The sequence below is a fragment of the Podarcis bocagei genome (assembly GCF_964188305.1).
Source record: "Podarcis bocagei genome assembly, chromosome: 7".
In the NCBI taxonomy this organism is placed as follows: Eukaryota; Metazoa; Chordata; class Lepidosauria; order Squamata; family Lacertidae; genus Podarcis; species Podarcis bocagei.
The window spans coordinates 39,624,853-39,639,370 of record NC_138132.1 but is presented as its reverse complement, the minus strand read 5'-3'; the positions used below and the strand labels follow the sequence as shown (position 1 = coordinate 39,639,370).

At 53.2% G+C, this 14,518-nt stretch overlaps 2 protein-coding genes across 2 annotated transcripts in view; both read left to right on the top strand.

The window, feature by feature from the left end:
* Window positions 1-5,702: 5,702 nt before the first annotated feature.
* The window catches only part of CNGB1 (cyclic nucleotide gated channel subunit beta 1), a gene marked incomplete at its 5' end in the record, with an annotated part of 77,115 nt that continues 68,299 nt past the window's right edge, over window positions 5,703-14,518 (top strand). Inside the window, 2 exons of the mRNA XM_081202312.1 lie at window positions 5,703-5,840; window positions 6,069-6,195. Of these exons, the coding sequence (XP_081058438.1) occupies window positions 5,703-5,840; window positions 6,069-6,195 (265 nt within the window). The remainder of the gene's footprint in view (window positions 5,841-6,068; window positions 6,196-14,518) is intronic.
* ZNF319 (zinc finger protein 319) lies at window positions 6,521-13,473 on the top strand (the record flags this gene model as incomplete). The annotated part of the gene is made up of 2 exons (XM_081202190.1): window positions 6,521-6,541; window positions 11,463-13,473. Exon 2 carries the CDS (start codon window positions 11,710-11,712, stop codon window positions 13,471-13,473), a length of 1,764 nt encoding a protein of 587 aa, XP_081058316.1. The 5' UTR covers window positions 6,521-6,541; window positions 11,463-11,709.

Here is a 14,518-nt window from a genome sequence, read left to right as displayed (position 1 = left end):
CTCGTCTGGACACGCTCTAATCAGCCAAGACGGGCACGGGTCGAGAGGACAAGTGGTGGGTTTTCCAGCTCGGAGGAATCTGTCCACATCGGCTGGGGATATCCGGTCAAAGTGGTCCAATACTGGACCCGAGGACAGTCGAGGGGCCTCCAGTTCCTTTATTGTATCCAAATTGGCAGGGAGGTCATGGCGGAGCGACAGGACCTTCTCCGCAAAAAAGCTCGCAAATGCCTCACAGCTGTGTGTCGAATTGTTATTTAAATTTGGCTGTCCTTCGAGGGACATTAAAGACCGAATTATACTAAATAATTGTGCCGGGCGAGAGCTAGCGGATGCAATGGAGGCCGAGAAGTAAGACTTCTTAGCGGCCTTCACTGCCATCTCGTAGGTTTTCATAAAAACCCTATAAGATGTTCTTGAGGCTCCGTCACGGGCACCCCGCCATACTCGCTCTAGCCGTCTGAGGTCCCGCTTCATTTTCCGGAGCTCCTCAGTAAACCAGGGAGCCCGGTTTCTGCGGGGTCGCAGAGGGCGCTTAGGTGCGATCTCATTGATGGCTGCCAGGAGCTGGGTATTCCAGCCCTCAACAAGCTCAGTCAATGAGTCGCCAGGGGGAGAAAGGTCCCGCAAGGCTTGACGGAATCTATCAGGGTCCATCAGCCTCCGCGGGCGAGCCCAAATCGGCTCACCACCTAAGCAGGGTGGGGGTGGAACATCAATCCTGGCTTTCAGAGCGTAGTGATCAGACCATGGCACCTTCATCGAAGGAAACATGATCACATCTATACCGACGCCAAAGATCAGATCCAGCGTGTGGCCTGCTTGATGTGTGGGGCCCGAAACAAACTGGGAGAGCCCTAGTGTTGCCATGGAAGACACCAGGTCCAGAGCCTGTGAGGAGGGAGTGGCATCGGCATGGATGTTGAAGTCCCCCAATACCAATAGGTTAGGGAACTCCAAGGCCCAGCCGGCCACCGCCTCTAGCAGGCCTGACAGGGTGGCTGCTGGTGCGCTAGGTGGCCGGTACACCAGCCAGACAGCCAAGCTCACCTCGGAGCCCCACACTAGGCCAACACATTCAATGCCGGGGATCGATGGCGGTGGTAGAGCCCTGAAAGAACAATCTTCCCGGATTAATAGTGCCACCCCTCCCCCCCGGCCCACAGTCCGTGACTGGTGGAGGACGGAAAAACCCGGGGGCGCCATCTCTCGTAAGGTAACAGTATCCCCTTCACGCACCCAGGTCTCCGTCACACAAGCCAGGTCGACCCCCTGCGAGATGATGAAATCTCGCAGGGTGGCAGTTTTGTTGCCTATAGACCTGGCATTGCACAACACCAGTGACGGAGGTGAGTAATCCTTGCTCACCCTACCCTCGTCTCTCGGGATGGGGCGCAGATTGGAAGGGGTACGAGCATATCCGTATCTCGATCCCCTTCGCCTATGACATCTGCCCCCACCGCCATACCTCCCTCGCCCCTCCACAGTAGGAATCCCAAGCCTCATACTCGCCTCCATTTACAAATTATAAAAGCAAACAAACAAACAAAGAAACAATTACATCAAAACAAAACCAATCCCCACCCCACTCAGCAACCATCCCACCCCAACCCAAAATAAAACAAAACAAAATAAAAATACATGGATAAAAACCACCGTTTCTGGTGACACAACAGAGTAAAAAATAAAAACACTTTTAAAACACTTTAAAATATATAAAACGTTTAAACATTTGCTGCCGCCGCAGCAGTGTCCTTAGAGTTGTGGCGGTGGTGAGTATGGGGGCCGCCCCCAGGCCCAAGGTGGAGAATGGGCTTGCAGGGGGAGCGGTCCTCCCCAAGACTCACTGGCAGAACAACAGCAGCGATGTCCCGAGGCCTCCTTGGAGCCTTATATGCTGAGGTAGAGTATGGGGCCCGCCCCCAGGCCCAAGATGGAGAATGGGCTTGCAGGGGGAGCGGTCCTCCCCAAGACTCACCGGCAAAGCGGCAGCAGCGATGTCCTGAGGCCTCCTTGGAGCCTTATATGCTGAGGTGGAGTATGGGGCCCGCCCCCAGGCCCAAGGTGGAGAATGGGCTTGCAGGGGGAGCGGTCCTCCCCAAGACTCACTGGCAGAACAACAGCAGCAATGTCCTGAGGCCTCCTTGGAGCCCTATATGCTGAGGTGGAGTATGGGGCCCGCCCCCAGGCCCAAGATGGAGAATGGGCTTGCAGGGGGAGCGGTCCTCCCCAAGACTCACCGGCAAAGCGGCAGCAGCGATGTCCCGAGGCCTCCTTGGAGCCTTATATGCTGAGGTGGAGTATGGGGCCCGCCCCCAGGCCCAAGGTGGAGAATGGGCTTGCAGGGGGAGCGGTCCTCCCCAAGACTCACTGGCAGAACAACAGCAGCGATGTCCCGAGGCCTCCTTGGAGCCCTATATGCTGAGGTGGAGTATGGGGCCCGCCCCCAGGCCCAAGATGGAGAATGGGCTTGCAGGGGGAGCGGTCCTCCCCAAGACTCACCGGCAAAGCGGCAGCAGCGATGTCCCGAGGCCTCCTTGGAGCCTTATATGCTGAGGTGGAGTATGGGGCCCGCCCCCAGGCCCAAGATGGAGAATGGGCTTGCAGGGGGAGCGGTCCTCCCCAAGACTCACCGGCAAAGCGGCAGCAGCGATGTCCCGAGGCCTCCTTGGAGCCTTATATGCTGAGGTGGAGTATGGGGCCCGCCCCCAGGCCCAAGATGGAGAATGGGCTTGCAGGGGGAGCGGTCCTCCCCAAGACTCACCAGCAAAGCGGCAGCAGCGATGTCCCGAGGCCTCCTTGGAGCCTTATATGCTGAGGTGGAGTATGGGGCCCGCCCCCAGGCCCAAGGTGGAGAATGGGCTTGCAGGGCGAGTGGTCCTCCCCAAGACTCACTGGCAGAACAACAGCAGATCCCGCTTCATTTTCCGGAGCTCCTCAGTAAACCAAGGGGCCCGGTTTCGACGGGGTCGCAGAGGGCGCTTAGGCGCGATCTCATCAATGGCTGCCAAGAGCCGGTTATTCCAGTCCTCAACAAGGTCATCTAATGAGTCGCCAGGAGGAGCAGGGTTCCGCAAGGCTTGTCGGAATCTATCAGGATCCATCAGTTTTCGCGGACGAGCCCAAATAGGTTCGCCACCCGAGCCGGGGAGGAGCGGGAAGTCAATCTTGGCTTTTAAAGCATAGTGATCAGACCATGGCACTTTCACAGCGGGGAGCATGATCACATCTATGCCAGCCCCAAAGATCAGATCCAACGTGTGGCCTGCTTGATGAGTGGGGCCCAAAACAAACTGGGAGAGCCCTAGTGTTGCCATGGAAGTCACTAGGTCTAGAGCCTGTGAGGAGGGAGTGGCATCGGCATGGACGTTGAAGTCTCCCAAAACCAGTAGGTTTGGGAACTCCAAGGCCCAGCCCGCCACCACCTCCAGCAGATCTGACAGGGTGGCTGCAGATGTGCTGGGTGGTCGGTACACCAGCCAGACAGCCAAGCTCTCCTTGGTGCCCCACACGAGACCAACACATTCAATGCCGGAGATCGTCGGTGATGGCAGAGCTCTGAAAGAGCAATCCTCCCGGAATAACAATGCTACTCCTCCCCCCCGACCTACAGTCCGCGATTGATGGAGGACAGAGAAACCTGGGGGTGTTATCTCATGTAGGGAGACTACTTCGCCTTCCCGTACCCAGGTCTCCGTCACGCAAGCCAGGTCAATCCCCTGCGAGACAAAAAAGTCACGCATGGTGGCAGTTTTGTTGCCTATGGACCTGGCATTGCACAGCACCAATGACGGAGGTGTGTAATCCTTGTTCTCCCTACCCTCATCCCTTGGGATGGGGTGTAGATTGGAAGGGGTTCGAGGATCACTGCATCTCGAAACCCTTCGCCGATAGAGATATCTAGCCCTACCGCCATTCCTCCCTAGCCCTTCAATTGTGGAAATCCTAGATCCCATACTAGCCTCCCCAATAGATGGGTAACATCCCCTCAATAACAAGTCATCCTTGGGCCAGGACTCCTGGGTCAAAATGGTATGGGAAAGAGGTGGAGGTCTGATAGGGTAAGTATCCCTAGAAGATAAAACCCAACCAACCGCACCCCAAGCGGGGGGGACAGTCCCATGGTGTTTCATTAACTGTCAATCCCCCTCTCCCTCCTGGGTTAATTGGAGGATTGTTGGTTCTATCTGTGGCTGTGGAAGTATTAATGAGGTATGTGTTATAAAATGTGGATCACTGGCCAACAAAGAGCCAGATTCGAATTCGGAAGATCTGTCCATCCTGTCTCGCCAGGAGTACAGTAGAGAAGGCTGATCATTCTGATAAGTTTTTGGAACATTAGGCAAAGGTCCAGATGTAGAGTTGGTGCTGGATATCTCCAGATTGTCAGCAACATAGAATTCTTTAGGTGTTGTTGCCATAGAAATGTCGGAGGTGCCAAATTCCTCATCTAATTTGGTGTCGTTTGAAAAGGGAACAGGGAGTTGCACTGATGTCTTTCTATGGGATAAAGAGCTATTGGACGTCTTTAAATATTGTGCTCTAGGCTCTACTGTCCTTATATTTTGGGTAGAAATCTCAGTCTTTATACTCATTAGCCTCTTCTTCAGGTCTTGTAATTCTAGGCTTACAGAGTTCTTTTCTTCCTTCGGGCAATTAGTATTTCTAGTGTTGAGCTTGGTTTCCTTTATCCGCATTAGCAGTGACCTCAGTAGTTTTATTGTATTTATAACCCATCTTTTTCTCCAAGGACTCAAGGTGACATGCATGGACCTTCCTGTCCTCACTGAATCCCCACAACAACCTTGTGAGGTAGATTAGGCTGAGAGGCAGCAAGGCCATCACCCAATGAGCTTCATGGCCAAGTAAGAGGATTTGAACCCTGGTTTCCCAGGTCCTACTCTGACACTCTAACCACTACACCACACTGGTTCTCCAAGGGCTTGCGCTCAATTGCACCAGCAGCCACAAACAAGGTTTGAAGTGGGCAGGGGGAGGGACACCCCAGGTTGGCATAAGTACAAGAAAACTTTGGGAAACAAAACCTGTTTGGAGTGAGGAGACAGCAGCCTAATGACTCCTGAGAATGTCAGATGGGCATGGAACTGGCTGGATGACTGTTGAGGCCGAGGCAGGGGACAGAAAGCTTGGCGGAATCATCAAACTGTAAGTTGGGAGGGACCCCAAGGGTCATCTAGCCCAACCCTCTGCAATGCAGGAATTGCAACTAAAGAATCCCTGACAGATGGCCATTCAACTTCTACTTAAGAACCTCCCATGAAGGAGACTCCTTCACCTTCTGAGGGAATCTGTTCCACTGTCAAACAGCTCTTACTGGGAGGGGGCAGACGGGGACATGAATGGAATATCCTGGAAGAGGGCCGGAAGCCAGCCATGCTCGGCCGCAACAGCACCACTGACACTTGCTCTCCTTGCACACCCGCTTCTCTCTCTCTCCCCCCCCCCCCTCTGGACCACTTCGTGGCAAGGCCAGTCGTTCTGTTCCTCCGCCTCGGGTCTAACGGGCCCGCGGGCGCTGCGCAGGAGACCTTCGCCCTCCACGAGGTTTGCCCGCAATAGAGAGAGAGGCGAGGACCTAACTCTCTTTCGGGCGTATCGTGTGAACTCTCCTGCCTTGGGGTTATTATTGTTGCTGACCCGGGGCGGGGGATTTGGAGGCCTGGTGGCTTTTGGCGTCGGGGATGCGCAGCTGCAACTGGCTGCTACGGCACAGGCTGGGTGCGAAAAAGGATCCCCGCTTCCCTGCCTGCCTTCCTAATCCTGCTATGGATGAAGCCCCGAAGCATCCGAGCAGCAGTATCGGCTACAGTTTTGCCGCCGTGCCTCGGTAAGCGACGGAGCGGAGGCCTCTCCCCCCAGTTCCTCCCTCCTCACCCGACCCGAGCGTAGCGCGCCGCAGTTCTCCGCGCGGTCCGGCAGAGGGCGGCCCCGATCCCACGGCTGGGTCCTTCCCCTGCTGGACGCCGCCCCTTCCTCCTCCTCCTCCTCCTCCTCTGCCTCCTCCTTCCCCTCCTCCGGCTGGCTCGACGCCGCCCCCCCTCCCCTAGCCGCCGCCGCCGCTTCCCGGCCCATGCCCCGCTTCGCCTCTCCTCACCGCTGGGACTGCTGCTACGCGAGGCCGGGGATTCGACGGGGCGAGCAGGCCGCGCGACACCTCCGGGCCTCGCTCTCCAGGTAGGGGAGAAGGGAGGAAGCTGGGCAGGGCGAAGCTAAAGCGCCTCTTTCCTCGCCCCGGAGCTCCTGCCCGCCGGCCACACGGAGCCGAGCGGGGCGGCGGTCGCTTTCCCCGCGGGCGGCGGAGGAAGGAGGAGGAAAAAGGCGCTCCTGGCCCCGAGCGGGGCCGCCTGCCCTGCTCCTTGGACGGAGTAGGCCGAGGCCCGGCCAGCGGCACGGGAGACGCCCCGATAACATGTGAAGGCGGCGCTCCCGGGCCGGCGGGGGGAGGCAGCCCTTCGCCTGACCCGGTCGGCCTCGTCGCAACCTCTTGGCCGGCGGCCTGGGGCAACATACGGCCCTCTAGGTGTGTAGATCGCCCCCCCCCGCAACTCCAGATGTTTTTGGCTAGCACAGCTGCCTGGGGCTGATGGGAGTTGGCGACCAGCAACATCCGGAGGGCGCCTTCCTGGCCAAAAAAAAAGGCTGGCATCTTGGCTGGGTGGGGGGAACCTTTGCTTTGCAGAGCAATGGGGATGAACGATCTCGGTGGGATCTGCAATGTGGAGAAGCCCTTAACAACCCAGTCACCCACCAGGGCATTTCTGTGGTCATGTTAGGCAGGATGTGGCCCTGGGCAACCTGAACGGAGAGGACCAGTGAAGCAGCCTTTAGCCATGCAAGGGCTCTGGACTGTCCAGCCTACATCTGGCTTCTTGGGGTGGGTGCAGCCCCCCAAGTCTCTGGCAGAGAAGAACCTTTCTTTGCCACCTGGGATCCTTTTTTACCTGGAGGAGAGAATCTGGGACCATCTGTGTGTAAAGTAGATGCTGTGCCACTGAGCTGCAAAACCTGGCAAGGTGAAATTCTCTGTAAGTTGGAAGAGGGCAGATGTAGTCAGCTGAGCATCTCTCTAAAGATGGGCTCAAGCAGAGAATCTGGCCAAATTATCGTGCCCTTGAGTGAGGAGATGGAGCTGCTTTTAAAAACTTAAGAATAGCCCTCCTTTAAAGCCACCCTAGTTGGTGGTAGTCGTCATTGCCTCCTGTGGGAGTGAGTTCCATAGTTTTAACTATGCATTGCATGAAACAGTACTTTTTTTTGTCTGCCTGAATGTCCCAGTCTTTTAAGGTAGTGGAGCAGAGAGTTCACAGTTACGCTGCTGTCTTGTCTTATGTACCTTGAGAGAGTAGATGGATTGACAACAGGGTGCACATATGTTTCCCTGGGCTCAGTAGAGCTGTGATCACTGAAGATGTTGGAGCTATAGTATCAAAACATTTGGAGGGCACCAGTTTACAGTAAAATTCTTAGGCTCTAAGGCTGGTCCCCAGATAGACCAATTTCCAAGAAAACTTGTGATAAGTGGCTCTGCTTCACCAAACTGGAAGGTTTCTTTCCTATAGTTTGGCTGTGGATTTGCTTGCTTGAATTCTTGAGCTTTTCCCCTCTTAGATTGTTTCTTTTCCGTGGGACATTTTGCTTCTGCTTCTCCACCACTTGATACCTTGCTGTTGCTTGCTTGCTTACAAGGACAACCATCTTAGCACACACATACCTGCCCTCTTTGTAATGTCTTGTCAGATCTTTTTTGTTCCTTGGCATGAGGACAGTTGAGAAGCTCTTCCCATCCCCTGGGGCAGTTTTGTCATCTGCATGCTTACACCTGCCTTCCCCAACCTGGTGCCCTCCAGAAGATTTGGACTACAACTGCTGTCAGTCCTGACTATAGGTTAGTGATGGTTGGGGCTGATGGGAGTTGTAGTCCAAAACACCTGGATGGTACCAGACTAGGGAAGTATGGTTAATTGGTATCCAGCAGACAGAGGGGTTCAAAAGATGGGCTGAAGATGCAGTAGGGATTTATTTCAGATTTGTATCTTGTGCTTTCCAGATAGCTATGCAAATATTAGATGCAACTTTGATTAACGTTCAGCTTAGTGTTTGCAGAGCTGATGTCATATTGTCAACAAATGATGTTTGTCTACCTGGCTGCCTCTTTATATTATTTTTAAACTTTTTATTTTCTTTGTGCAAGGGTCTTCAGAGAACGAAAAACAATAATCTTGAGTACAGTACAAAATGGATTGTCCCCTTTGTGCTATGGCAGGAAACACAGATGTGAAGGCAGGCAGGTTGGGACAGCCTTGACCAATCCCATGGCAGTCATGGAGAAGGTGAACTTGGCCTTTGAGTTACCCATTTTGTGGCAGGGTGCTTGTACAAGTGCTTGCTGCTGTCCAGAGAGATGCAGCTTGAACTGTACACACAGTCCCTGGTGACATCCCGCCCTGTTTCTGGATGTTTATTTATAGCCAGCTCTGTTCCATGGACTCTTGATGGTTGCAGGTTAGCAAATAACTTAGTAGTGTGGACAGTCTTTGGCAAAGGAGAATTGTGATCAGTGGAAAGTGTATTTTGAAGCTCCAGCTTGGGCAGAGTCCAGTTTTCCAGAGTTTTCAATAATAATAATAATAATAATAATAATAATAATAATAATAATAATAATACCCCACCCATCTGGCTGGGTTTCCCCAGTCACTCTGGGGTAAACTGGTTTGGGCTGAAAAACAAAACAAATCTCACAAAACTTTAGATGTGCATTTTTCTGTGTGGATATAAATAGGTCAGCCTTTGGCAACCAGGGATGCTCCAAATGTTCCAGGCTACAGTGGTTGCTGACTGAATAATAATAATAATAATAATAATAATAATAATAATAATAATAATAATAATAATATTTTATGTTATTTGTACCCCGCCCTCCCCGGCCAGAGCCAGACTCAGAGCGGCTAACGTCATATACGGTAAATAATACAATATGCATAAAAACAAGCAATCAATTTATTAAAATGCATCCCAAAATTAATTCAAATAAATTAAAGTTAAAGTTAAAACTGGACAAATGACAATCCTCAGGTTAAAATTGAAGTGAATGGGGGTTCCTCAGGTCAGCAAAGGGTGTTCCAAGTTGAACACCTGGGACAACGAGGAGCTATCAGAATGATAGAGATCTGGGCAGGAGGAAGAGGAGGAGAGAGTCGATCCTGGGAGAGCCGCTGGTTGTGCTCCCCAAATCAGTGAGGGGGAAACATGATGGAATGGGTATTCCTTGCTTTGGACATGATGGCAGGGTTAAACATTAGGAACAGAAAATGGATCTTGAAGAATTGATGTGTACTGTTAGTCCAGCAGGACAAAACTGCAGCCAGAAGGGTGTCTTTCTCCGCATCCCAGCAAGCTGACCAGCTTTTTTCCAGAAGTGCCACTGAGACTAAAATGCCACACAGATCTCTGGGGAAAGGGTCCATTTCAAACTACCAAGTTATTAATAAATAAAAAGAAACTGAGACATCTTGGTTCTGCATCCATCAGTCATTTTCTTCTCTCCCCCTGCTCCCCCGCAATATATATGCTACCCTAATATGTTTAATAAGCTCATATGGCTGCATCAGGTTCTAGAGGTCAAAGATCCTCAGGTGTGTTTAGCCTGAAAGTTAGGCCATTGCAATATATTGGCTTGCTAGCTTAGCTTGAGTCCAGAGTGTGTTCTCCTTGCTTCCAGGATTCCTCTGCAAGCTCTTTCCTACCCAAGCATATGAGAGGATAGAGAAAATACTCAGTTCTCTTGACATCACAGGCACTGTGTGCCCTATAACCTAAATTAAGTACCAGGGCTACCAGGGCTGATGTTTTTAAAGGAAAACAAGCATGGTAAAGCAATATAAATGCTCCTGGGCAGACTGTAGATTGAAAAGGGTATGAAAAAGGGAACCCTGGCCATACAGACTTACACAAAGGGATTGTATAGGTCTTTTAAGAAGCATAACAACATTAGATAAATCCTGAATCTGGATTAGGCCGGACACCTCCATCTAGTCTAATATCCTGTTCTCTCAGTGGCCAGCCAGGTGACTATGTTTTAACTGAAACTTTTTATAACTTTTTAACTCTTTTAAGGTTTTTTTTTTAAAAAAGTAAGTTCATCAAAAGATTCTTGTAGGATGTACAAACAGATAAAATACAAAACAAACTAGAACAAAACCCAGAACTAAGGCATAACTTAGCCCGAGTATCGCACCCCCCTCCACAAACTCTAGCATCACAAATAAAATGAGAAAGTTGGATAGCTTTCTACAGATTCACAATAAAAAATGTAAAGCACATTTCAAGAAGCACATAATGTTTTTGTCTCATTTAGCTCTGGTTTTCAAGCCAGTGACCAACAATGTTTGGGAATCCTGTCCAGCTACATAGATTTTTGAGATGCAGGTGAAAGAAATTGACCCTCCTGTTGAGTCACATGAGTTATGAGAGGGGACCCCGTGCCATCAAATGTACTATTCAGTTTGACCCCTCTCAGACATCAGTTGTTGTTTTTCAGCTCACTTTTCCACTAAAGCCAACCATTGCACAAAAACGTTTAAGACAAAATTGTGTGTGGTGTCCCCATTGATGCACAATAGGATGTTTTGTTCATTTGTTTATATGTTGTGGATGTGTTTGCCACTCTGGGCTCCTTCAAGGATATAAATTCAATAAATACATATGGGAAGCCCACAAGTTGGACCTAAATGCAATAGCACTCTCCCTTATTGGGATTCCCAAAGCCATTGTGGCTAGTAGCCACTGAGAGCCTTCTTGTCCATGTATTGACTAATTTTTTGTTCCATAAATATCTTGTGCATGTCTGTCTATGCTGCTTGCAACTAGTGTGTGTCCCCTAGTGAAATAGGCCTCCTCTTAGAGTTAAAATGTTAGTGGGGACAGCTGCTTGCTTCCAAGCTTCTTATTTTTTTTTTTTAATATTATCCAAAGTTTTGTGCAGGATGTCTTGAAATGGGTGGGTCCTTCAGGAGAGATCTGCAGCCATTCCAGTTGCTCATTTGGGAGTTCTCGTTTCTTAATTAGTGAGTGTTTTGTTGCTAACTTCAGGACTGCCTTCCTGGCTAGCCATGGAAGTGTCATTTGATAATTCTCCAGTAGCAATTGCTTCAAGCTGCAGAGCTTTTTTTTAAGTATAGTTGTGTATTTGGAACTTGCATGGCAGAGTTGTGAACAATGGTTGTGTAAGTTTTCAATATAAGCTTTCAATATGGAAAAAGGTTTGTCCCTAGTTGGAGAAACACTTCTGCAATCTCCAGCCTGTGGTCTCTGGCCTAAAATAAATTTTTTGTTTGCTTGTTCTCCCTGTAGTTGTGGGTGGTGGGGAGGTAATCGTTAGTAGTAAATATGCTTTTTAAGCGAGATAAGCAGCTTTTTGTCTGAATTGCTGTCTTTCCTTGCAGGTTCCCTTCCTTGATACCCATTCTGGTGCCAGGCAAAAGGCCTCCTGCATCCTTTAGGATGTCCCGTCTGCTGGTGTCTTCTTTGGTTTGAGACGTACCGCGGTGGGAAATTATTGCGCCCAGTGCGACGAGTTTGTCACCTCCAGGTTTGGGAGCAATTGCTGCGAACTCAGATCTCCTTAATTGATTTTCCTCAGTCGAGAAGCTGAAGCCCTTATTGTGGAAACCCCGATTTCTTTTCCCCAGCATGTCAGAAAGCTGGCCGCAACAGCCCCCACAGCAGCAACCGCCGGCGCCGCACCATGCTGGGACCACTGCCCTCCCGGAGCATCCCATCGCCTCCAGCGCTGTGGTGGAGAATCCCTTGGGCTGTGCTGTCTACGGCATCCTCCTCCAGCCGGAGCCCAGTGGCCTGCAGCACCACACTTCCATTCCGGCTGGCGGCGGAGAGCCTTCCACAAAATGCGGGCTGTGTGGGCATGACTTGGGGCACCTCTCAAACCCCCAGGAGCACCAGTGCCTGCAGGGGGGCCACGACCGCTCCTTCCAGTGCACCCAGTGCCTGAAGATCTTCCACCAGGCCACCGATCTCCTGGAGCACCAGTGCCTGCAAGTGGAGCAGAAGCCCTTCGTCTGCGGCGTCTGCAAGATGGGCTTCTCCCTGCTTACCTCCCTGGCCCAGCACCACAACGTCCACAACGGCAGCGCCGCCGTCAAGTGCTCCATCTGTGAGAAGACCTACAAGGCCGCGGCGGCTGCCGTGGCAGCCCCTGAGGAGCCTGCACCACCGCAGCAGCCGGCCGCACTCAACCGGACTCCCGTGGAGAAGCCCTACAGCTGCTCCATCTGCCAGAAGCCCTTCAAGCACCTCTCGGAGCTGTCGCGGCACGAGCGCGTCCACACCGGGGAGAAGCCGTACAAGTGCAGCCTCTGCGACAAAAGCTTCAGCCAGTCCTCCCACCTGGTGCACCACAAGCGTACGCACAGTGCCGAGCGGCCCTACAAGTGCACCGTCTGCGAGAAGGCCTTCAAGCACCGCTCCCACCTGGTGCGCCACATGTACGCCCACTCCGGAGAGGCCCACCTCTTCCGCTGCAACGTCTGCGAGCTGCACTTCAAGGAGTCCTCCGAGCTGCTGCAGCACCCCTGCACGCCAAGCGGGGAGCGCCCCTTCCGCTGCGGCGCCTGCCACAAGGCCTTCCGGCGCCCCTCGGACCTCCGGCAGCACGAGCGCACCCACAGCACGGAGCGCCCCTTCCAGTGCGACCTCTGCCAGATGAGCTTCAAGCAGCAGTACGCCCTTATGCGCCACCGCCGCACCCATAAGGCGGTTGCGGGCACCGCTGCTACGCCAGCACCTTCCGCCGAGCAGGAGCTGCCGGTGGGGCCGTTCAAGTGCTCCCTGTGCGAGAAGGGCTTTGTGCAGCCGGCCCACCTCCTCTACCACCAGCACGTCCACGGCATCGAGAACCTCTTCAAGTGCAACGCCTGCCAGAAGGGCTTCAGCCAGTCCTCGGAGCTGCTGCGCCACCGCTGCGTTCAGAGCGCCGAGCGACCCTTCAAGTGTGCGGCCTGCAGCAAGGCCTACAAGCGGGCCTCGGCCCTGCAGAAGCACCAGCTGGCCTCGCACTGCGCCGAGAAGCCCCTCCGCTGCACCCTCTGCGAGCGCCGCTTCTTTTCCTCCTCTGAGTTTGTGCAGCACCGCTGCGACCCAGCCCGCGAGCGGCCCCTCAAGTGCCCAGACTGCCAGAAGCGCTTCAAGTATGCCTCCGACCTGCAGCGCCACCGGCGGGTTCACACCGGGGAAAAGCCCTACAAGTGCCCCGCCTGCGAGAAGGCCTTCAAGCAGCGCGAGCACCTCAACAAGCACCACGGCGTCCATACCCGGGAGCAGCATTACAAGTGCATGTGGTGCGGGGAGCGCTTTCTGGACCTGGGCCTCCTGCAGGAGCACAGCGCCCAGCATACCTCCACTGACAGCACGTACCCCGTGACACCCTGCCTGCCCTGAGCATCTCCCCCTACTGGCGGGAAAAGGTTCATGTCATCCTCCATGCCCTGTTAGCATTGGGCTTAGGCTACGGCGAGCGACTAGGCCATGTGGGACCCTTTCCTTCTCCTTTGCAGACCAACCTGCGAACAGTGGAGGGGGTGGGGAGGGCTAGAGTAAGCAGCAGTGGCCTCTGTGTGAGCACTGAGCTCAGCAATTGGTCAATTCAGCCCATTTGCTCCTATGAATGGGCTGAGTGTACCTTCGGAACCAGCTGTGACTCAGGCCTGCTTTGCTGCTCCAGGCGCAGTGTCTGTTTCTTGGGTCAGGATGAATGTTCCTTAAGCCTGCCAACCAAATCCAGATCCTCATCTTCTCCCCACCCCTGCTCCCCATGATTCATTAGTGTCTGCAGAGGGGAGTGTGATATTCAAAGAAATTTGCTGCTTGAAATTTATAGGGCAGGACTCTGCAGCAAGGGAAGCTAGGCAGGTGAAATGGTGAGAGATGGACTTTGTGGGCACGGTTTCCCTTAAGGTGCCATCCCTAGGGAAATTCTGCTTGTGTGTGTCTGTTCAGTTCAAGCGTACATCCGAGAGAGAGAAACTTCGAAGGGAACTAGCTACTAGATGGTCCGATTAGTCTTTCACCCTTATACATCCGAGAGAGAAGGCCCCAGAGCAGCCATGCCTTGTGCTCCTCTTCCTGGCTTCCGTTGTCCAAAACCGTCAGGGCTGGAGGCTTTTCATTTCCTCCAAACACCGGAGCTCTCAAGGTGCTGTCTAAGCCAGTGTTTCCCAACCGGTGTTCCGCGGCACACTACTGTGCCGTGAGACATCGGCTGGTGTGCCGTGGGAGGGAGGCGGGCGAGAGGCGGCGGCGGCGAGGATCCGGCGGGGGTGGGGGGAGCGGGGGCCGTCGCGCGCAACCGAACTCACTTGGCGCGCTGCCGGCTTGTCCTCCTTCAACCCGGGTCGGGCCAGGCCTGCTCACGTCCCCGGATCCCCTAGCAGCAGCTGCACGCTCTCCAAAAGCGCAACGCTGCGCGCAACCGCTCGGCCAGCTG